This window comes from Parasteatoda tepidariorum, chromosome 8, assembly GCF_982258835.1.
Source record: "Parasteatoda tepidariorum strain Cologne lab strain chromosome 8, Ptep-v5.0, whole genome shotgun sequence".
NCBI lineage: Eukaryota > Metazoa > Arthropoda > Arachnida > Araneae > Theridiidae > Parasteatoda > Parasteatoda tepidariorum.
Window position 1 is genome coordinate 96157879 of NC_141762.1, and position 23107 is coordinate 96180985.

At 29.5% G+C, this 23107-nt stretch overlaps 2 protein-coding genes across 3 annotated transcripts in view; one reads left to right on the top strand and one right to left on the bottom strand.

The window, feature by feature from the left end:
* The window catches only part of LOC107453623 (E3 ubiquitin-protein ligase COP1), a 46309-nt gene extending 43964 nt beyond the window's left edge, over positions 1 to 2345 (bottom strand). The window contains exon 1 of one of the 2 annotated variants that reach the window (XM_016070513.3): positions 1978 to 2345. The gene's annotated coding sequence lies outside the window, so the exon portion shown is untranslated. Of the gene's footprint in view, positions 1 to 1267; positions 1379 to 1977 lie in introns of those variants that run through there. The other variant, XM_087169458.1, reaches the window with a different exon arrangement.
* Positions 2346 to 2532: 187 nt separating this feature from the next.
* LOC107453617 (endoplasmic reticulum chaperone BiP) lies at positions 2533 to 20797 on the top strand. The gene is made up of 8 exons (XM_016070498.4): positions 2533 to 2766; positions 4977 to 5096; positions 6546 to 6777; positions 8420 to 8822; positions 9517 to 9752; positions 14109 to 14346; positions 16595 to 16752; positions 18995 to 20797. Exons 2-8 carry the CDS (start codon positions 4981 to 4983, stop codon positions 19562 to 19564), a joined length of 1953 nt encoding a protein of 650 aa, XP_015925984.1. The 5' UTR covers positions 2533 to 2766; positions 4977 to 4980; the 3' UTR covers positions 19565 to 20797.
* The last annotated feature ends 2310 nt before the right edge of the window (positions 20798 to 23107 follow it).

The following is a 23107-nucleotide window of genomic DNA, read 5'->3' on the forward strand; positions in this document are numbered from 1 at the left end:
CACTTTCTATTAATCGTATTATAAAAACATTGAAGACCATTAAATATTTATTCCAGTTTAATTTTATTACAGGTAAAAGTCAGATGAAATTTTAGTGTTTACTTATACAATACTATTTAATAAATAAAAATATTTTCACAGTAAAATTTATGAGCACTAAATGAAAAAACCCAATTTTCCCCGGGTTTTTTCAAATAAAACCCAATTTTCCCCGGGTTTTTTCAATAAAACCCAGGCGGGTTGGGTTTTTTCAAAAATCCCCGGGTTTTTTCAAACCCTGCGCTATACAGCTATCAGCAAACATTTTGGAGAACAATTTACTAATCGAATCCCTTCACAGGAGTTACATAAATAATTACTAGTGATGCACTTCAGACTCCAGAGAATTTCAGCATCAAGCACATTCCTTTTGAAGACAATGTTACCTCGGCCACTAAAGTTTCTGTTTCACATGGGGCACATGGGATGTTGAAGGAGTATTTACACCAGATGAATTAAATGCTGATGTCTTTGGAAAAAGAGAACTCAAGGCATGAGACTGCTTTTTTGTTTTACCTTTCTTTCATGTGTGATTTAAGACCAGATTCTTCCTTTTTCGCGATATCGATCTCCTTCATGCATAATCGGCACTTGACTCTGAACTTCTTTTTGGGCATCGATAAAATCCATTCTTTATAAGCTTGATTATCCATCCATTGGGGATTAAAATAGCACTTCCCAGGCATAACTAGTCTAAACTACATAACACAAATACGAAGCCGTGCCTTTGCGAATACGCTTTACAATAAAGTTTTGAAATGACACAAACGTAAGGACAAGTGCGGATGGTAAAACGGCAAATTTATTGAAAACTACAAGGTACATATTGTTACGAAATTCGAGATTATTCCAGTTTCGATAAGAAAAGAGAAGATCTAAGCATATGCGACAGAAGATGAAGTGGAGTCTCGCCCCAAACGCATTGATTGTCTGCTGTGCTCCACGCGCTTGGCAGACACCAAGACACTAGGCCCGGTTAGAAACGGTGGCGTTAAAAACCACGTGAGAGAGCTCGGGAACAAAACAGAAAGAACAAGAAAGATCCGCGGGTGTTTTATAAAAAGGGTCGCCGGCAGTTTTGGACAAATTCAAGGACCTATCAAGTTTTTCAAGGACCTAAGACGTTTTTCAAGCACTTTCAAGGACCTAAATTTAGCACACAAAAATTCAAGGACTTTCAAGGACTCTCAAGGACCGTGGGAACCCTGAAATTAGAGATGCAACATACAAATATTTGGTATTTAGCCAATACTGCAGAATATTTATTTCGGATAAATATAGGAAGAAGCGTCTGCTGAAGACAAAACTTGATTCGTTTACATCCATCTTTCTTGTTTTTACCCCCTGGGAAGGGTTTATTCGATTAACAAAACAATAATGAAGATAAAACAAATTTGTGAAGGTTCCGATTAAAAGAAAAATCATTTTGTGAAGGGTCCGTCCTTAAGTTAAAATATTTCGTGAAGGGTCCGTTTTCATTAAAAGATATTTTGTGAAGGGTCCGTTAAAGGACCCAAATTTCTTCTAAACAGACCCATGCATACATATCAAAGAAAATTACAACATGTGTGATCGAATTGTTAACTGAATGCACCATTACTAACTAATCACAGATAGATATCCTATGTTTGACTCATATATCAATGGAAAACGTGTTTTTTTAAACATAAGAGCGACGATTATTGAGTTTAAAGTAATTTAAATTTGTACAATTCACTATGATGCTAAAAATTGAGCAATCTCATTTTTGTAAAGTAAGGATATTAAATAGATAACACTTAATAAAAGAGTCACTAAATCATTTACGGAGACAACTAAATCAATAGCACAATATTTAAACTCATCAATCCAGCAATGCGAAAACCGATAAAAACGTAAATATTGCTCGATATAAGTGTTACTTTATAACAAATTCATAGTTCAATAAAAGATAATTACCTTCTCTAAAATCAAAATGCTTCACGTTTTAAAATTCTAAAAGTATTAAGGTCATTTTAAGTCAATAACTGAGGAAGAATATATAAATTTAATTCGAAGGTGATTTGATGCAATACTTTCACTTAAAATGCAAAAGTAAGGATTTTTGTAAATGCTTTTTGTACTCTGGCTTCTTAATTTTTTTCTTAATAATTAAAAACATATTCTGAATTGATTTCAGAGAATATGTGTATTGGTCACATCTTATTAACAGGCTCAAAGTGTAAAACAACAAAAAAGCCAACAAAACAAATAAATTTTTTCCCTACTTTGCCCCCTCTTTAAAAAAAATTCTTTTGGAGTTGAGTTGATATCAGAAAAAGGAAAGCATAAAAATATAAATTTCATTCCTTTTTTATTTTTAAGAAGACTGTTAAAAAGTTTATTTCTTATTAAAATTGAGACTGAATGAGTTTTAAATTAAGTTTAATTTCATTATAGATTTAGAAAGACATTAGTAGTTTTATAATTTTTAAGTAGCTAGATACGAGCCTTATACGTAGCCAATCATAAAAAGACACGGACGGTTTTAATGAAATATTTTAACTGCGTCTACCTGTCAACAATTTGTTACCTATTTCCTGTCACCGCTAGCCGATACGACCGATAGTTTCATTTTCGATCATTGACTTTGCCACGAGTATTTACGTGTCAGAGATATTTCAAGTCAGTTTATTAAATTTAGTACACAGTACAGTTGATGTCTTGAAACTTGCAGATTGCTTCGTTATTTCATATAAGCTATCCAAGGTAAACTATTGTTTAACTTTTAATAGATAACTTACCTGTGTGTTTCTTTCTTGCAAATTTTGTGACATTATAATTTTCTTATATATTCCTTAATGTAATCTTCAGTGCTTGTTAGATATTTGATTGTTATTCTATAGTAGATGCCTTTGATTCTTAATAATACTCAAATTCAATATTGAATCGCGTATTTAGTATGCAACACCAATTTATTGCTGCGTAGTTTACGCTAATCGTTTATTTCAATAAAAAAATGTGATAGTCAATGTAACTTTAACTAGTCAATTGAATTACTGTAACATTTATAATTTCGGGAGCACATCAGCTGTCTTCAAATAAATTTTGAGACAATCATATTTACGTAAACAGTTTAATATGTGTGAAAGATTGACAAGGTTAATAAATTTATAGTTTTTTCTTTGACATTTTGTTATATAAGCCGATTTTAGTAATTAAATATATATTGACTGGTTTTTACCTTACCTTAAATTTTATAATGGAATCCTGTTTTTAAATGCAGTTCAAATTTTAAAAGGATTCCTCTATGCCCTATTGGTGTGTTTCTGAGAATGTATATTTTATACATTAGCAATTTATAAATAAATTTTTCAAATTTGAATATCTTTGATCATGCATATAATTTTTTTCCTAAACAGTATTATTTCTATGTTTTTAAATTATCTAAAAATAAAAACTTGAAATTTAAAAATGGTAAATGTAGGTCCTGATCTAGAAATTTGAAGGTCCTAGGTACAGAACTGTCAGAATCTTCCCTGGTCATTACTTTAGACTAAATTTACATGTTTAGTTATGAAATGTTCTTAAATTTATAACCAAAGTAGATTATGATACATTAGTAAACTCTAATAGACAATTCTAGAAGAAAAATACAGAAGGGAATTATTTATGACATTTAGGGGGCCCCAGAAATGTAAGGGCCCTAGGTCACAACCTCTCAGGCATTATGATAAATCAGGCACTGGGTAAGTGCTAGATTTAAGTGGCAACCTTCATATATTAATAATAACTGACATTCGGTGAATCTTCAGATATTCTGCACAGTATAGGCACAGACCCGCAGAATATTAGAGCTCTGGATAACAGCTTGCATGGGAAGTAAAGGTGACCTGCGAGTAATGCTGTCCGAATTAATATAAATATGTCGGTCATGAAATTGTGTTTAAATATATACAGTAGGGAACCGATTATCCGGAACGATCGGGACCATCGTTATTCCGGATAACTGATTATTCCGGTTTTCTGAATCGCTACAAAAAGCCGTTTTTTTATTGTTAAACTCAACTAAAAAAAATAATAATATTTGGAAATAATCTTAAAAAGAAGAAAAAACGATGAAGTAATACAGTAATGATTATTTCTAAAATGATGGTATGGTAAACATCTTTCAAAAAAGAAAGAAAAGTCCTAAAATCTTATGAGGAAAAAAATTAATTTTTTTAAAAATGGCGGAAAATTTATCGAATTTCGTTCCGGTTTTTTGGTTTTCCGGTTTTCTGATTTCCGGATAACTGGTTCTGCACTGTATCGGTAAAATATTGAGAAAATATGGGTAATAATAAAGATTCATGACAAAGTAGAAGAAAAATTATTAAATTAAAATTATTTTTAAAAATATAAAATTTTTTTTATTTATCTTTAAAAAAACTTATTAAACATCGAAAAGACAAAATAAACAAAATATAGATTCTCTCCATCAGCTCACACGATTATATCTGCAAGAAGGAGTGCTTTCTAATATTGTATCAATATAGCCAAATCAAAATATATCAATACAATAGTGTGAGGAGCACTCAAAAAATTGAAATGAAAATAGAACATGTTAAGTAAAAAATATATACGAAACAAAGCATATGAAGCAAAAAACGGAAAATAAAATGTAAAGAAAATTCAGAACAAAACACATAAAGAATTTGTTCTAAATTTATAAAGTGAGGAGCGAATTCAAATGATCTTATGCGTACCTGAATTTTTACGTCTAGTCTTCAATTGAAATGCTTTGCAGAATTTGACTTATCTAATTTAAATCTGTTATGTCGAAAGTATATACTTATTTTTTGTAATTCTTTAAGATGACAACTGTCTCATAATCTAGTGCTGTGATTTTGATTCAAAAATAGAATTCTATCTTAATATTTAAATTGAAATATTTTTATTTATGCTATATTAATAAACTTCTAAATGAATGTTTGCAGGAAAATGATTTGGTTGCCCATTTTCTTTTTTTTGCTGTCTAATGTCTCTGGTAAAGATGATTCAAAGAAAGATTCAATAGGTACAGTCATTGGTATTGATTTGGGAACTACATATTCATGGTAAGTCTTCATTTCCTAATGTTTTTTATTTTATACAGACAAATTTATGTAACCTTCAAATGTCACTCATTTTTTAAAATTATTATTTGAGATTATTTTTAAATTTTTTTTTAAGCGTAGAATAGTTCTTTTTTTTAATGTATAATCTCACGAAACATGATAAATAATAGCTGATTGAATAAAAGCTGTTTATTTCAAAATTATTAAAGTGGAAAAAAGTTAGTAATTTTTTGCATGCTTAAAAGCAGGCATACATTCTCAAGACTAGCCAAGCGTGAAATGAGGAAAAATTGAAATAAAAAGCCTGAAATCTGCAACAAGAAATTTTTTTTTCCATATATTATCAAGCTTAATATATTTTAATTGCTAAAAATTTGGCCTGTCAGGTTTTTTTCTAAAAAAATAAACAATATTTTCTAAAAAAAAATGAATAATATTTTCATTAACTGCAAACAAAACAAAAATAGCTAACATTGTTTTTCTTCTTTACGGTAATCACCGAGCAAAATCACTGATATAAACCACAGATCCTTTATCCTAGCTTTGTAAATATCTTTCTTTAAAAAAAAAAAATAATAATAATAATAATCTGAATTTAAGTTAAGCTAGCATTTCAAAAGGTCAGGAGAGAGATTACATTAAATCAGAATTTATATCCAACAATAGTACAAATTTTTCTTTCATAATCAATCTCATTCTTTCATTGCGAAGTGACATTATTACTTGATTATTTAGCAATAAATATAAAAATAACGCGCTACCATTAAAATTGATTTGTTTCATGGTGCATAGCGTTTTTAAAAAGTGCTTGAAGATGCTTATTTTTGTTTTTTAAAAGTCCTTAAAGGTGCTTTTTTTATTGAGTGTTTAAAAGTGCTTAATTTTTCCTTTTCGAAAATGAAATTTTTTTCGTGGTCATTTTGCAAGATATTCTCAATTTCAGGATTCGTTTTCCTCCCTCTAAAATCGAACCAAGAAAATCTCGATCTTTTTATGGTGGCTGATATAATCATGAAAAAAGTTCTCTTGTCAGAAACTAGTTATTTTATCATGATCTTGTAAAGTTTTTGAAAATTATTTTGCATTTTTTTAATGTATAATGTAGTGGCAGAGTGCTTAAAAATATTTTTTTAGTCCTTAATACTTAAGAGGTGCTTATTTTTGTTTGTTGAAAGATTTGACTTCATCCTGTATTTGTTTTTAACAGAAAATATTTATCACATTTTTAAGGAAATAATAAAAAATTAAATTTGAAAAACAATCTGGAGAGAGATATTAATGGAATTTCGTCCGCTGATTTTTTTTTTATGGCTGCTTTCAGTCCCCAGGACTGAAGAGGGGCACCTGTGCAGATAGCCTACTGCAATAATTCTAGTTTGTAGCAGTTAAGTATGTAAATGTAGTATTTGTTGATATAAAATTATCGTTAATGTTGTTCTTTTCCTGCAGTGTGGGTGTTTTCAAGAATGGCAGAGTGGAAATCATTGCAAATGATCAAGGAAATCGAATCACTCCATCCTATGTCGCATTTACAGCTGAAGGGGAAAGGTTGATAGGAGATGCTGCAAAAAATCAACTCACCTCAAATCCTGAAAATACAATTTTCGATGCCAAGCGGCTCATTGGTAGAGATTGGAATGAACCTACTGTACAAAGAGATGTTAAATATTTTCCTTTTAGGGTATAATAATTTTTTTTAAAAATAAGTTTATCCTATTAGTAACTTTATCTCAAATACTGTACAAATCATTACTTCCAAGTTAGTTTATTAGTTAACTGAATGACAGATTTTAAAGAAAACTAATTTTTAATTGTTATATCCTGTGTCTTATATATTTTTTTTTTAATGTATGTTGAATATTTATGCTAGAATGACTAGTTAGAATTATTGCCTACATGTTTATTTTATCAGTATCTTATTACTTTTTTTGCAAAATTTCATGTTTCTATCTAATGTTTTTACTATTATATTTTGTTTAGATTTCATTTGAAAAATAAATATTCTGTGTTGATATTTAATACTGTTTTTCACCACCCCTTTTTTTTTTATTTTAACACAATGAGGGATTTCTTGTATTGCACAGAGGGTTTTCTAAGTTTTTTTTCCCTCTTTTCATTTTTGCTGAAAGTAATATAAGTCTGAACTAAAATATATATTTTATTCACTTTAAGCTTTGTATAAAATAAAGTATTCATCGAGTTTTTTATTTATTAATTTCATTGCTTTCTAAATTTTGTAATTGAGAGCATAGTCTTACATATTAAAGAAAAAAATTTTTTTACCTAAAATTATTAATAAAGTTTAATTTAAGAAGTAATAGGAAATTATGTTAAAAATGTTTCACTTTAGTGAGTGGGGCACTAGTTTTATTTTAACAAATAAAGATGACATATGCCTTATTTAAATAAGTTTTTAAAGCAATAACATTTTTAAAAAAAGAAAGGAGCAGTATTTTAAATTTACATTAGAAATTCTATAGAATTTACTTATTTTGTAAACATGACAGAATTTAATATTAATCAAAACTTTAGATATTTTATTCCAACATTTCATGATTACGAGCAAAATTTATTTTGAAAAAAAAAAACATCAAGTTTATTGGTCATCAACAAAATTGGTCAGCTGTTCAACCACGGTTATAAAATGAAATAAAATTTTATTTCGCCATTTATGAACTCAGTACAGTCTTTACGCATGGGCACACCTGGGGCCCCAGGCACTCGGGGCCCTTGAGAATCTTAATTTTTATAAATTGTGTTTAAAGACTAAACAACATTGCCTTATATATTATTTAAAATAAATATATTCTATTATATAAAGTGTGTGTTTTCTACAAATAGTGATTGATTGTCATGCAATCACCAGTAATTAGTTTATCTACAAGAAATCTTAAAAAAGGCAACCGAAATCTATTTTTCTACGTTCCAATGAAAATTTTAGGTACTTGGGCATTGAAAGATGTTTTAATAACTCCTTAGTTTGGCAAAATAATTCATACCTTTTGAATTTTTTAAATTTGTTATACCTTTATGTTTATTTAATTTTAATATTTTAATTAACTTCCATGATTCGCATCCAAATTATTCATAGTTTAAAAATGCTTTTTTTGAGTTTTTGGGGTAATCAAAGTGTGTTTAAATTTGTTAAAATTATTGCACCATATCTTAAAAATGATTTATTTTATGTATGTGAAGTTTTTTAGTTTGTTTTTAAACATTGTGATATGTTATAGGGGTCTAAAATATTTTTGCGCCCAGGGCCCTGGCATGCTATTAAGACGGCCTTGTATGAACTAAATGTATTAAAATATATGTATTCTTAGGTCATGGAGAAGCATAGCAAGCCCCATATTGAAGTTGATACCACACAGGGTAAAAAGATATTTGCACCAGAAGAAATTTCAGCCATGGTACTGACAAAAATGAAAGAAACAGCTGAAGCTTATCTAGGAAAGAAAGTGAGCCACGCCGTTGTCACTGTTCCAGCCTATTTCAATGATGCCCAGCGTCAGGCGACCAAAGATGCCGGATCCATCGCCGGATTGAATGTCTTGCGAATCATCAATGAGCCGACAGCAGCTGCTATTGCTTATGGATTGGACAAGAGAGAAGGAGAAAAGAATGTCTTGGTGTTTGATCTGGGTGGTGGAACCTTTGATGTCTCCCTATTGACGATAGATAATGGGGTTTTTGAAGTTGTGGCCACTAATGGCGACACTCATCTTGGTAAGATATTATCCGAATGCTAGTTTTTCCAATTTCCTAACATTGCTCTTGTGTTATAATAGTTTGAAAACTGTTTGCTCTAGTCTTAAATATTTTGTGGAAAGGCATTAAAATGGAGAAAAACTTCTCTTTGCATGTTATAAAGCATGGTGCGTAGCATTTTATAAAAATGCTTAAAGAGGCTTTTTTTCTTGGGGTGTTTTTAAAAAGTGCTTAATTTTCCCTTTTCGAAAATGAGATTCTTTTTATTTTTACCATGTCTCGTATGATGCAAAAGGGTGCTTTTCACATTGTTTTATTCAATGTTTTCACAATTCATTCAATCACAATCTATTTCGATGCACCGTTAGTGCATAGCGTATGATAGCTCCAATCATTTTACATGTTTGAGGAAATACTTTCATGTCCGTAAGTGAATATATTCTGAGCTGTGTTCGGTGAGATTATTGCTCTCTCGTGTGCAACTCTGCTACATTTTGCAAGATACTCCCAATTTCAGGCTTCATTCCCCCCTCTGATATCGAACGGAATGCTATGCGTTAATGCTATGATGTTCCATTGTGCTGTTTATCTAGATTAGCTGAAACGTTATTAAAATGTTTGGTAAATATTTTTATTATTAAAATGTTTGGTAAATATTTTTATTATTAAAAGCATTATCGAAATGTTTGGTAAATATTTTTATTATTCATAGGTGGTGAGGATTTTGACCAGCGTGTCATGGAACATTTCATGAAAGTATATAAGAAAAAAACAGGCAAGGATATAAGAAAGGACAACAGAGCAGTCCAGAAATTGAGACGAGAAGTTGAGAAAGCTAAACGAACCCTCTCGTCTGCGCATCAGGCTAGAATAGAAATAGAATCTTTCTTTGAAGGAGATGATTTAAGTGAAACATTGACTCGAGCAAAATTTGAAGAATTGAACATGGTAAACTTGTTTTCTTTCTTTCGTAAATATAAATTTACTAAATTTTGCCAAATTTATTTTGTCTATAATAGTTAAACAAAAATAATCAGACTCTTACCCATTTAAATGTTTAGCTCTTATAAGAAACAAACTTATGATCTTTAATTGTCACCTCAAGAAATAGTCTATAGTATGTCTTTGGTAGGAACTCCCCTCACCACAAAGTCTATTGCCATCTGCTGCTATGGAAACAAGAATAGCACATTTCAGGGAGGGGAGCTTCTCTTTAATCTTGGGTGTAACACCATTGACCCGAGAAAAAGATTACCTTTCTCTCGCCGACCTGAGCCAAAACATATCCTAAGCACTGACCCCACACCCCTACTTGAAATAGTTATACCTCGTTACTGTAGTCACGGCCACAGGTCCAGATGAATGGCGCGAGAGTTCTTACTTTAGAAGGTATGTATGCATTAGTATGAGTGCTTCACGATTATTGATTTGAGTCTGATTATATTGAAAAACAAGCTATTATTATTGAGGACACATGAATTTTGAAATTACAGTCAAACCCTGCAATAGTGAACACGGTTTATAGTTAGCTTCCGGATATAGTGAATGAAATGTTCGGTCCCGTGCCTTGCTATACACGTATAATTCTATTTTTTGTGGATATCGTGAACCAAAAAAGTGAGGAAGTTGGATGTAATGAACTTTTTTCTGTCTTTGACTGATTTTTCTCCCTTTTTTTTTTTGTAATAATTTTGAAATTTCTACTTCAAAATAAATGCATATACCAATGTTAAAAACCATTTATAGAGGGGAATGTAGCGATAAGCATTTTTTCTTGTTTGCTTTTTTTTATCTCACTTTCCAATCCATAAACAAACCAAGCAGATGTTTCCAACCCAGACAAATGATGCACCTGTGAGATGTCAGTGGGATCAATATGCATTTTCTGTCAGAGGGAAGGAGTAATTATTCATTATTGGTCAAAGAGTTGGACACTAATATGTGTTGATAAGGCCCTCATTTCAACTCCTCTTTGCTCTCAGTTCAGTTAAAAAAGTCTGAAAGCAAGTGTCTCAAATTTAACTATGGCGACCAGTAAACGTAAAACGTTCTCCATTGATGATAAAATGGGCATAATCAGAAAAGTTGAAAATGGATGCAATCGAGTTGATATTTGCAGGGAATATAAACTATCCAAATCTGCAGTTTGTAACAAATGGCAAAATAGGCGATTAATAATATCTGCTCATGAAAAAAAATTAGAAGCCAGAAAAAGCAGATCACAAAGATGTTGAAGCATTACTGAAGAGGTTCACCAATCGAAGAAGCCGCAATATTCCAGTATCTGGACAGATGTCAATGAATTTGTTAAGCAATTTTATGAGACTACTTTTATGTTCTTGAATGTCAGGTTAGACAGGTTTAAAAAGCGGAATAACGGAAATTCAGGAAAAATTATCTGATAGTCAAGAAGTGTTTCCATATCTGATGTTGAGGATTGCTCATCAGCTTAAAATTACTAATTTTTTTTTTTTTTGCACACAAGACGAAGAGTAATGAAAAACAACAAATTTTTTGCAACCACATAATATTTTTCAGTCATTTATTTGAATGATGTGTAATAAACGGGAGGAGTTTGGGGACCATTAGTTAAATTGCCTGCGTAACGGCTAACCAGAATTTCGGTCCCTTGAAGGTTCACTATAGCGGGGTTTAACTGTATAAACGAATATATTGCAACTTTTTTATAATCTCATTTCACCCTAAAAGAAACCATATTCATAATTTTCACAAGTGAAAATTCACTTTCTGTCTTCAATATCCAATCCTAGGTAATTCTTTTTTTTCTTCCGTTCCCCATAACTATGTATCTGCTTCAGCATTCTTTGATTGCTGTTAACTTTTCAGATACTCTTCACTTCAATTTTAAAGATTCACACTCTTCACTTCAATTTTAAAGATTCACACTCTTCACTTCAATTTTAAAGATTCACACTCTTCACTTCAATTTTAAAGATTCACACTCTTCACTTCAATTTTAAAGATTCACACTCTTCACTTCAATTTTAAAGATTCACACTCTTCACTTCAATTTTAAAGATTCACACTCTTCACTTCAATTTTAAAGATTCACACTCTTCACTTCAATTTTAAAGATTCACACTCTTCACTTCAATTTTAAAGATTCACACTCTTCACTTCACTTTCAACTGATTCTAGCACCTTATAGTGCTCATGGAGTTAATTTCCTGTTAACTTAACAGATTCATTGAGAAATACGATATCTGATATTGATTAGAGTTTCTTCATTTAAATTGCAATTAAAATCTTGATTTAAATTAACTGATTTTTTTAAAAAAAATTATTTAAATTTAGTAGTTTTTTTTTAACCATTGATTTAAATATTAGCTAAGCATATATGGGATGTTTTGGATTTTTTAATGAGTTACATTTTGCGCGATTACATTATTTTTTACATAACAATTATTACATTAGGATTTACCAATCCAGAGTTTTTAAAATTTCAATTTATTTCAATGCAGCAAATTTATTTCTGTATCTTTAAGATTGCCTGTTCTTAAGTGTGATTATTTTTTCCAATAACTTTATTAAAGTTATTCTAACTAAAGATAATTGAGATTTAAAAGGTATTAGACATTGCCATTTAATTTGTTATTTCAAGTATTAATTATAAGTAAATATTAAATCAATATTTTGATATATTTTTAATCCTGTTTTTCAGTATTGAAATATGATAAATTTCTATTCCATTTCCAATAAATTTAAATCACACATTTACACCTATTATATACAGTAATGCAACTTTTAAGGCAGTAATGTTGTATGAAATGTATTGTTAATGTAATGTTGTATGTAATGTTTTAATATTAATTATATACATAAAGTGTAATTAATCATAAACTTAAGTTTTTAAAATATTAGAAAAAAATCCTATATAGAAAAATATCCTATATATGACATCCTATATATCTGACATCATTTGTTTATTCCAACATAAATTTTTTTTTATTAGTCAGTACCAATGAAATTAATTGAAAGTTTGTTTTTTTAAGAAACTATAAAAATATTAAACTTGTCTGTTATATACATACTAAATTTTTTATGATGCATAGCATCTTTAATAAAGGTTAAAGGTGCTTATTTTCCTTTTTTAAAAGGGTGTTTTTAAAAATTGCTTAATTTTCCGTTTTCAAAAATGAGATTTTTTTTTCTTTGCCGTGTAAATTTTCGTCACGTATTATGCAAAGCGTGCTTTTTACATTGTTCTATTCGAAGTTTTCACAATTCATTCAGCCGCAAACTATTTCGGCCCATAGCGCATGATGGCGTCAATAATTTTACATGTTTGATGAAATACGTTCGAGTTTGCGTGTGCGTCTACTGAGCTGGTTCGGTGAGATTATTGCACTCTCATGTGCAACTCTGCTGCATTTTTAAAAGGTATTCTTAATTTCAGGCTTCATTTTTCACCCTTTCATATTGAGCCGAAAATTTTCTCGATCATTTTATAATGGCTAATGTAGTGAAAAAAAAAATAGTTCTTTGTCAGAAACTAGTTAATTTATCATGATCATGCAAAGTCTTTGAAAATTATTTTCATAGCTGCCAACTGTTCCTATGAAATCGTATTTGTTCCGAATTTTCAACTTTGTTCCGAAAATACGATTTTGGATCAAAATGTTCAGATTTTTCGATATTCTAGCACCTTTTCAATTCTCCTGCCAATTTTCTTTCAACCCAGGAAAGGTTTAACAACCTGGAAGCAGGTCATGTGATTTTTTCGCAGATTTCCGCATATCTCAAGATCATTGGTTAACGAACTCACAGAATATGCTAATATCGCAATTCTTATTCACACGATTTTAATATCAATCATCGGTTTTGGTATTTAGTTGATTTAAAATTTACGCGATTTAAAAATTAAATATCACGATTTTTGTTTTCAAGTTTTTTTTAATTAGTTGCTATAAAATTGTGATATTCTTCATTAATAAGTAATTTAATTAAACATGTTAACTCAAAAATTATGTTATTTGAAACATGTATGGTTTATAAATTGATATTTTACTACTGATATTATGATTTTTGATATTCTGTTTTACTCTTTGTGCCATTATTTTCCCTGATTGGCTTATGCTTTGTGTTCCAATTTTTGTTTTTGACAAGTTGGCAGCTATGTATTTGGTATTTTGTTAATGTATATAGTGCTTAAAAATGTTTTTGAGTACTTGAAAAGTACTTAAAATGTGCTTATTTTTTGTTGAAAGATTTTATGGCTGTAAAATTTATTTGGTTGAAACATAAGGAAAGCTGTTTTATCTATTTATTTTTCATATTATGTAGGATCTCTTTCGTTCCACCATGAAACCCGTTCAGAAAGTACTGGAAGATGCAGATCTTCAGAAGAAGGATATTGATGAGATAGTTCTGGTTGGAGGATCCACCCGTATCCCCAAGATACAACAGCTGGTAAAGGAATTCTTCAATGGCAAAGAACCTTCCAGGGGCATCAATCCAGACGAAGCAGTTGCTTATGGCGCTGCAGTTCAGGCTGGGGTTTTGAGTGGAGAGGAAGATACTGGTAATTATTCAGCATTATTATAATACTTCTGAAATTTATAATGTGATATTTATAATATTATAAAATTTATAATTCACTTAAATTATGGTGCAGTCTCATAGAAAAGGAAAACAATTTAAATAAAAAGTTAGAAACCAAAATAAAGTAGAAAACCAAAATTTGGTTTTTAACTTTTTATTTAAATTGTTTAGCAGGGTTTCCACAGGGGACTAAAATTATGACTATTTGAAACTATTTTCAGGAAAGGGAGACTATGGAGAAACTTTTCTGTACTCCTAGCTATGATTTTTAGCATAAATTTGGTTGACAACCTGCAGTCCACTGGAGCTTCCAGCCACACTAAAAACTTTTTTTTCTTAAAAAATAAAATATGTTAAAAATTTTGAATTGCAAATTGATTCATCACCTTTTAACGCACTCAATTTGATCAGATTCCATTGTAAGTCTATTTTGTGTCTCGATCGCCTTTTCAAAAGTTATTGCTATGAAATTCTGCATGAATGATTAAAAAAAAAAAAACAATTTATAATGCGATGTTACGATGCATGAATTTATAATTTGAGTAATCACTTCTCATAATATATATATGTATATATGCTAAAATGTTTGAGGAAAAGTGTTTTTTTTTTATTAAAAGGAAATTTTTTTTGAACGAATTCTAATAATTAAAAGTATTTAATTTTCTGCAAATATACTAATTTTTTTTATGTAAAAATTTAGTTCTAGAACACTGATATTTGTGTGGCGTTCTCATTTAGAGCTCTTTTTGACGATCTCTGGAGGGACAACCTCATTTTGCAGTCAGAGTACACTAAAGAATGCTATCAATGATTTATCTTTAGAGTTGAAAGTTAAATTAGAAAAAAAGTGATTTTAGGAAAGACTAAGCATCTCTAACAATTAAATTCAAGCTCAAACAAAAAACATAATTGTTTATTTAAAATAGTTCTTTTATACATAATTGGAAAATTTGTTTTTTTTTTTTTCTTCACATAATGATATCAATAGGGATTATTTTTATTGGTGCTAAATAATGCCAACCCAATTGTCATTTCTGCACCAAGAAAATGACACTAGCTAAAATTAAAATCGTTTGCGAAAAATTCTGTGCTTTCGATAACATTTTGAAGTCAATGCAGGTAACCCCTAAGACTGACCAACCTCCATTTATAACCATTTTAATGTGGAACAGAGAGTGAGTGTCTCCCGAGAGGTTTCATTGTATTTTATTTTAAAAGCTGAATTTTGGATTGCAAAGTTTGAAATATTGCCTCTTGATTTGAATTCCTTCATACAAGTATTAGATAAGCTTAAGACTTATTATATAAGTTTACAAGTATTAAATAGTATCGCAAGATGAGATTTGATAATGGTAAAACTGTCAACAGATAATGTCTCTCTTTTTCCAGCATTATCGCAAGGCATGATATATTATTGAAATATAAGTTTAGGTCATTCTATTGCATATATGTAAAGGGGATGTCTATTGGTGAATTCCTGTTGCATTTCAGATTGTGATCTGAGTTCTGTTAGACAATAAAAACATTAGCTGATTAATAGAACTGGGCGATTTCGATATTTGACGACAAATAACATGACGATATTTTGATGCATCGCAGTGTTTCAGTACATTACTATTTATATTTAGTACTGCGTAAATTTGCAAATAGTAAATTGCATTTTTGTTATAATTATATCTCAATATTTAAAGACGTGGATGTCTGCAAAGTAACAGTTAAAAAACATTGAATGGCTGGATTGGTTGTAAAGAAAATCAACAGGATTTGCACAACACTTCGATTCTCAATCACATTCGGATTCATCATGTCAGCAATAATATGAGTCGCGATGTGAAAGAGACTAGGAAGGATAACGATCATCACCACAGCTATCACTGCACACTTACGGAGGAAAGTGTTCTTTGTACGAGCTTGCAGACATTGATGTACTATTGGGAAGAATGCTCAACGTCATGCGTGTAGACATCGATGTCAACAATTCATCCTGAAATATCATACACATCTCAGAAAATTACAATTTTGGATGCTACGAAAAATTGCCAATCATAACATCCGATCAGCGATGATTGAATAAAATTGATATTTTCCGGTGCATCGATTTATTGCCCAGCCTTACTGGTGAATGACCTTTCTGAAACAGTGACATCTTTAGTGCTCAAAATGCTTAAGGATTTGAAATATTTTGTTGCATTTTTATTAATTTCCTATTTTGTTGTTGTTGTTTTTAGGTGAATTGGTATTGTTGGATGTAAATCCTCTCACTTTGGGTATTGAAACGGTGGGTGGAGTAATGACTAAACTCATACCTAGGAATTCAGTCATCCCTACCAAAAAGTCACAGATTTTCTCTACTGCTGCTGACAACCAGCCTACAGTCACCATTCAGGTAATCTTCTGTTTGACTGTAAAATAACGCAAGATAGCCACACTCCCTTTGATTTTTGACTGTAAAAAAGTTAGAATTGTTTTTTTTTTCTTTTTCTTCAGTGGAAGGTAACTTGGGTGAAAAATAACTGAGTTTCTGTATTAAAGTGTTACTTAAACTATATTTTGTTTTCAATAACTGTTTTTAAAAAAATATTCAAGATCAATTATTTTTAAATGTGATCAATTATTTCAAATGAAGAACCCCAATAATTTTTGTGCCTTTGGTGCTAGGACTGATTAAGTCTATTAGCTCCTATAAAATGCCACCTTGTGGTTTTTAACAAAACTTTTCTTTTACATCAAAATTTTTTCAACTTTCATTTAAATTGGCTAGAAGAGGTTTTAATGTTAAAGGAATTTGATTTCTTCTGCATTATTATGGTTGTTGCAATCTATATCGTTGAAATTTTTTTATCTCTAAACATTTTTATGAAATATTTTATAACAAATTTGTTGAATAAAATTACTTCTCAGAATTAATAGAATTAGATTAAAAGTAAAAAAAAAATTACAATTTTAACATTTAACTAAAAGGCTTGACAGACCATATAAAAATTAATCAGTGATTTATTTTATTGATAAATGATTATTAGTTTGATATAAATTAACAAAGTAAAATTAAGATTTATCACATTTAACTTCAAATAATAAGCATGTCAGATAAACAAACCAAACTCAGGTAATGAATGATTTATTTTAATCGTATGATATAAAATGAAATAAATCAATTGAATAAAAGTTATAAAAATCTAACTTCTAGAGTTCGACAGGCTGTAAAAAAGAGAAAAAAAAACTAATCAATTGAATTAAAAGTTACCGTATATTCCGGCGCATAACGCGCCCCGGCGTATAACGCGCACCCGTAATTTCTAATTACTTTTTTTAAATTTTAAGATATACTCTTTGTATAACGCGCACGAAAATTTGGATTGTACATGTGCAATATCTCATCTTTCAAGATCGTAAATAAAAAGTATTTTTCCCTATCTTTTGCAAAAATAAAAGAACTGAATTTGACATGTATGTGAGGGTAGAATTGAAAGAGCAATAATGGGATTCTGGATGGACAAAAATGGTGCTAAATTGTGGGTAAAAAAACATCTGGCAAATCCGTCCTGGTTGCGTAAGAAAACCAGAAAGCCTTTTAGAGTGGGACATGTTTAGGTCCCACCTTACAGATAATACAAAAAAAAGTTGTAATTATAATACAAAAAAATTTTAATAATTGTAATTGATAGCGGAAGACGGATATAATGAACTATTTATGTAATAACGAAAATCAATGAAGTATATAGGTAAAGGTATGTTATTTCTTTAAAATAAAAGTATTTTTCTATATTGAAATTTTTTTAATCTATAATTTTTTATATTCGGCGTATACCGCGCACCCGTAAATTCCAATGTTATTTTTTGTATTAAAAGTGCGCGTTATACGCCGGGATATACGGTATTTTAAAAATGCTTCTGAATCTCGCATCATTTTGTCAGAGTGTGGCATTGTTTCTTCAAAGGGAACATATTTACTTATTTTATCTATTTAATTATATCATACTACTTATTCAATTATTTAATAAGTAACAGGGTGCATAGCGGTTTTAAAAAATGCTTAAAGATGCTTATTTTTGCTTTACGGTTTTTAAAAGCCCTTAAAGTCGCTTTTTTTATTCGCGGTTTGTAAAAAGTTTAATTTTACTAATTAATACTTAATTTTTTATTAATACTTAATTTTCTATCTTTTTAAAAAAGAGATTTTTTTTCGTTTGCGGTGTCGATTGCTGTTCTCAATTACAAAAAATGCACGATTTTCACAATTTTCTCTGCAATATTTATCAGAAACTATATATTTTATCATTATTATGTAAAGTTCTTGAAAATGTTTTTGAATTTTATTGATTTTATGTTTATAAATTAAGAACTTTAAAAGATAGAAATTTTTTTTTATTGTTGCACAGATCCTAATAATGAATATTTTTTTTTTTTTGGAAAGTGATTAAAAATATTTTTAAAGTGCTTAAAAAGTACTTAAAAGGTGCTTATTTTTTGTTGAAAAATCTGGCTATGCACCCTGAGTAAAAATTTGTTAAACAGTTTATATTTATGTTTACATGTTTATTTTATGTACATGTAATTTATGTTATGTTTGTACATATGTTTACTCACTTAATCGTTGCTTGAATATACCGTTTCAATTTTCTTTCTAGGTATATGAAGGGGAAAGACCTATGACAAAAGACAACCATCTCTTAGGAAAATTTGATTTGAATGGCATTCCACCAGCCCCAAGAGGCGTGCCGCAGATTGAAGTGACATTCGAAATCGACGTCAACGGCATCCTGAAGGTCACGGCTGAAGACAAAGGCACCGGCATCAAAGAGAAGATAACCATCACCAATGACCACAATCGTCTGACGCCAGAAGACATAGAGCGCATGATCAAAGACGCCGAGCAGTTCGCGGATGACGACAAGAAAGTGAAGGACAGAGTGGAGGCTCGCAACGAGCTGGAGTCGTACGCCTATTCATTAAAAAATCAGATCAATGATAAAGAGAAGTTGGGTGCTAAATTGAGCTCTGTGGAAAAGGAAAAGATGGAGGAGGCCCTGGATGAAAAGATCAAGTGGTTAGAAGAGAATCAAGATGCAGAGTCTGAAGATTTTAACCGCCAGAAGAAAGAATTGGAAGACGTCATTCAACCAATTATATCGAAGCTTTATGCCGGAGCTCCACCCCCTTCGAGTGACGGAGACGATGAGGGAAAGGATGAACTTTAAAACTATTCTGCGTAGGTGAATAAATTATTTGCGTTTTATTTCATTTCATTGCTCATTTTGTTAAGCTCAATAATTGAGGAACATTTTAACGCAGCTTGCATTTTTTTTCTCAAAGGGGCTGAACCTGCATAGAACAAGCTAAGAAGGATGTTTTCTTTTTAAAATTTTATTTGAAATTGTACCTACCTTTTGTTTGCATCTATTATTTGTTTCTGTGTAAATGTTCTTAAGTTTCATATCACAGTGTGCATTTTTATTGAATTCAAGTGCTACTGACTTGTTAAACTGCTGTAATCATACAAAATAATTTTTCCCCTTCTTAATCTATATCTCTGTAGTTTCGGTGTTCGGACCAGATACTTAAACAAATGACGGTTGTTTGCATCAAATGACTGTGCTTTGACATTGGTCTCAAGTTACTCATTATTGCTGTAAATATAACTAAAAAGCAAGATCTCCCAGCTGCTAAACAAATCGTCATTATAGAACGATTAGTAAAAGATAAGTTTGGAGTCCAGTGATTTTATGACTTATGCTCATTCCTATTTTATTTTTAGATTTAGTCCCGATTGAGCTGTGACTGATTCATAATCCTTTATTTAAAATACTTGACACATCAGTTGTTAGTTCAAAAGATTTGGTACTGAGAGTATACAATAAACAACTATTTTTCAAGTCCTTATTTTTTTTTTATTATTAAAAGTCCTTAATTTTTGCTTTGATATAAGTGTGGCAACCCTGTGTTTAAATATCTAAGATTTAAATCTATATTGAATTTTTTTTACAATGATTTGGCATATATATATATGAAGAAAAAAAACTTGAGTGTTACTTTAAAAATTATATATATTTAAAGAAACCATTGCGCACATCTTAAAGTGATGTTATTTTTTTTCTTCTCCTCATCTGATTTTTCATCTTTTTCACAAGCATTTGTAGAGTGATATATTGAGCAGACCTTTACACTGTTTTTTTATTTATTAGAAATATGTCCTACTTAAGTTAGCCTTTAAAATATTTTTATTGTGATCTTTTTCTTTCTTTCGCTTTACAATTTTTATATTAATTACTGAAATAGCTGTCCTTGTCATGTAGATTTGGTTTTATTTTATTTATTCTTTTTTTACACAAAAGCCTTTTATTTTTAGTTGTTTAGTAATCTTTTCTTATGTTGAGAACAAAGTGTGTTTATACGAACAACATTCCAAATAAAAACATTTTTTTACTCATGTATATCAATGCCTTATCTTATTTTAATCATTCAAACATTTACTACACTACATTATGTTGTGTTGGAAGTCAGAGGTTGATAAATTAAGCAGGGTACATAGCGTTTTTAAAAGGTGCTTATTTTCGTTTTTAAAAGCCCTTAAAAGTGCTTAAAGGTTCCATTTTTGAAAAGGAGATTTTTTTTCTCCTTTACCGTGTCTATTTTCGCCATGTATTATGCAAAAGTGTGCATTTCCCATTGTTCTATTCAACGTTTTCACAATTCATTCAACCACAATCCATTTCGGCTTACAGTAGGTCCATGGCGTATGAAAGCGCTAATCGTTTTACATGTTTGATGAAATACTTGCAAGTCCACGAATGCATCTACTAAGCTGGGTTCGGTGAGATTCTTGCAACTCTGCTGCATTTTGCAAGATATTCTCGATTTCAGACTTCATTTTCCACCCACTGATATCGAACTGAAAAGTATATTGATCATTTTTTAATCGTTAATATAATTAAAGAACGAGTTTTTGTCAGAAGCTAGTTATTTCATCATGATCTGGTTAAGTCTGAAAATTATTTTGCATTTTGTGAATGTATATAGTGCTTAAAAATATTTTTTGAGTGCTTAAAAGGTGCTTATTTTTTGCTGAAAGATTTGGCTACTTTTGTTGAAGTGAAAGCCAGTGAACGACTCCACTTTTTGTATAATTTATCATAACCATAAAGTAATATAGTCTACATATTTTTAAATATAAATTAGATCAAATTAAATAAGGCGGTTTCTTGATAATATCCTTAACCAGGGGTAGCAAGTTTCTTGCACAGTGGAAAAAAAACCGATCTGAAAGAAATCTGTTTCTTCTAATTAAAGTGGAAGAAACTCAATTTAATAAAGAAAGATCAAGTATTACAATTTTAAACAGTTTATAATTTCAATCTAGCTTAAATAATATTTTTTAGTGTTAAATAATATTAGTATATATATTTAAAGTACTTGACTACTAATACATAAAAGTATTAGTACTACTAATACTTTCATGTATTAGTTGTTATTAAATAAAATTAGTTTTACAATTTTAAACTGTTCATAATTGCAATATAGCTTTAAATATTATTAGAAAATTGATTTTATATAAAGGAAAATAAAAATGCAGAAATTAAAAAGAAAAATAAATTGAATTTCTTAGGAAATTAAAACAAAAAAGTTTTTTTTTAATGTTTTATATTAAGGTGTACAAAACTTAATTTTATAATTATATAAAGAATTTCTAAAATATCATGATCAAATTATCTACTATTGTATTATGCTACAATTAACTCATTGTATTTATAATTACAAACAACATACTAATTTTCATAACAAAATGCTGTTAGGTATTAATACTGAAATGTGTATTACATATATAGGAGGTATTTGTCTATAAATATTTTTAATTCAAATATTTTTTTACTTATACCTAATCATAAAGTTATAAATTAATTATTCTTTATAAAATAAGCCTGAGAATTTTTAACCAAAATTTTATATTGCCGAATTACTGAATTTTTATTTTTAAATTAAAAAATTTCATAAACTTGAAAAAAAATTTAATTAAGGCATAGTTTAAAAGCTTTTTTTTATTATTTAAGCTGAAAATCATGTCGAAGCATACTTATTTTATTTTTAGGTATAAGAATTGTGAGTTTTATATATGTAATAGTTTAGTTTTTTTTTACTTCTTCACATTTAAATAACTTTACAGAATTAAGGGGGAAAAACTAGTTCTTATTTTATTGTTAAATAAATTAGCATTTTTTTAAAAACTGATTGAAAACAAAGTATAAAGTCACTTAAAAAATATCCTTAAAAAAGCCTGAACAAAAATTAAATCAATTGAAAAATTTTTTTAACTTATTACTAATTTTTGAATTAATATATTGCTGATTATTTTTAGATATCTTTAAACAGAATATTCAGTATACTGAAAATATAAGTACACTTACTTCATCTAGATATAAATGAATACACTTTGAATAGTTTGGAGAATAAGGAAAATATAATTCCAAATAATTTATAATAAATTATATAGGTTTTGAAACTATAAAATTTAATTAATATGAAAATGGTTTATTTTTTTAAAAAAAAAACTGTGTGTACAACTATTGATCAATATTAGTTTCTTCTATTTCGTCCAGTTTCTTTTCTCCAGTGTCCTGAAAAGATGTCAGCAACGTATGTATTCTATTGTGTGAAAGATTTTTGTAAGGATTTTTGTTTTCATGTATGTCTGAAAAAGTTTTGTACGAATCCTCGCAATTACTTTAGCCGAAAATAGATTAAGTATT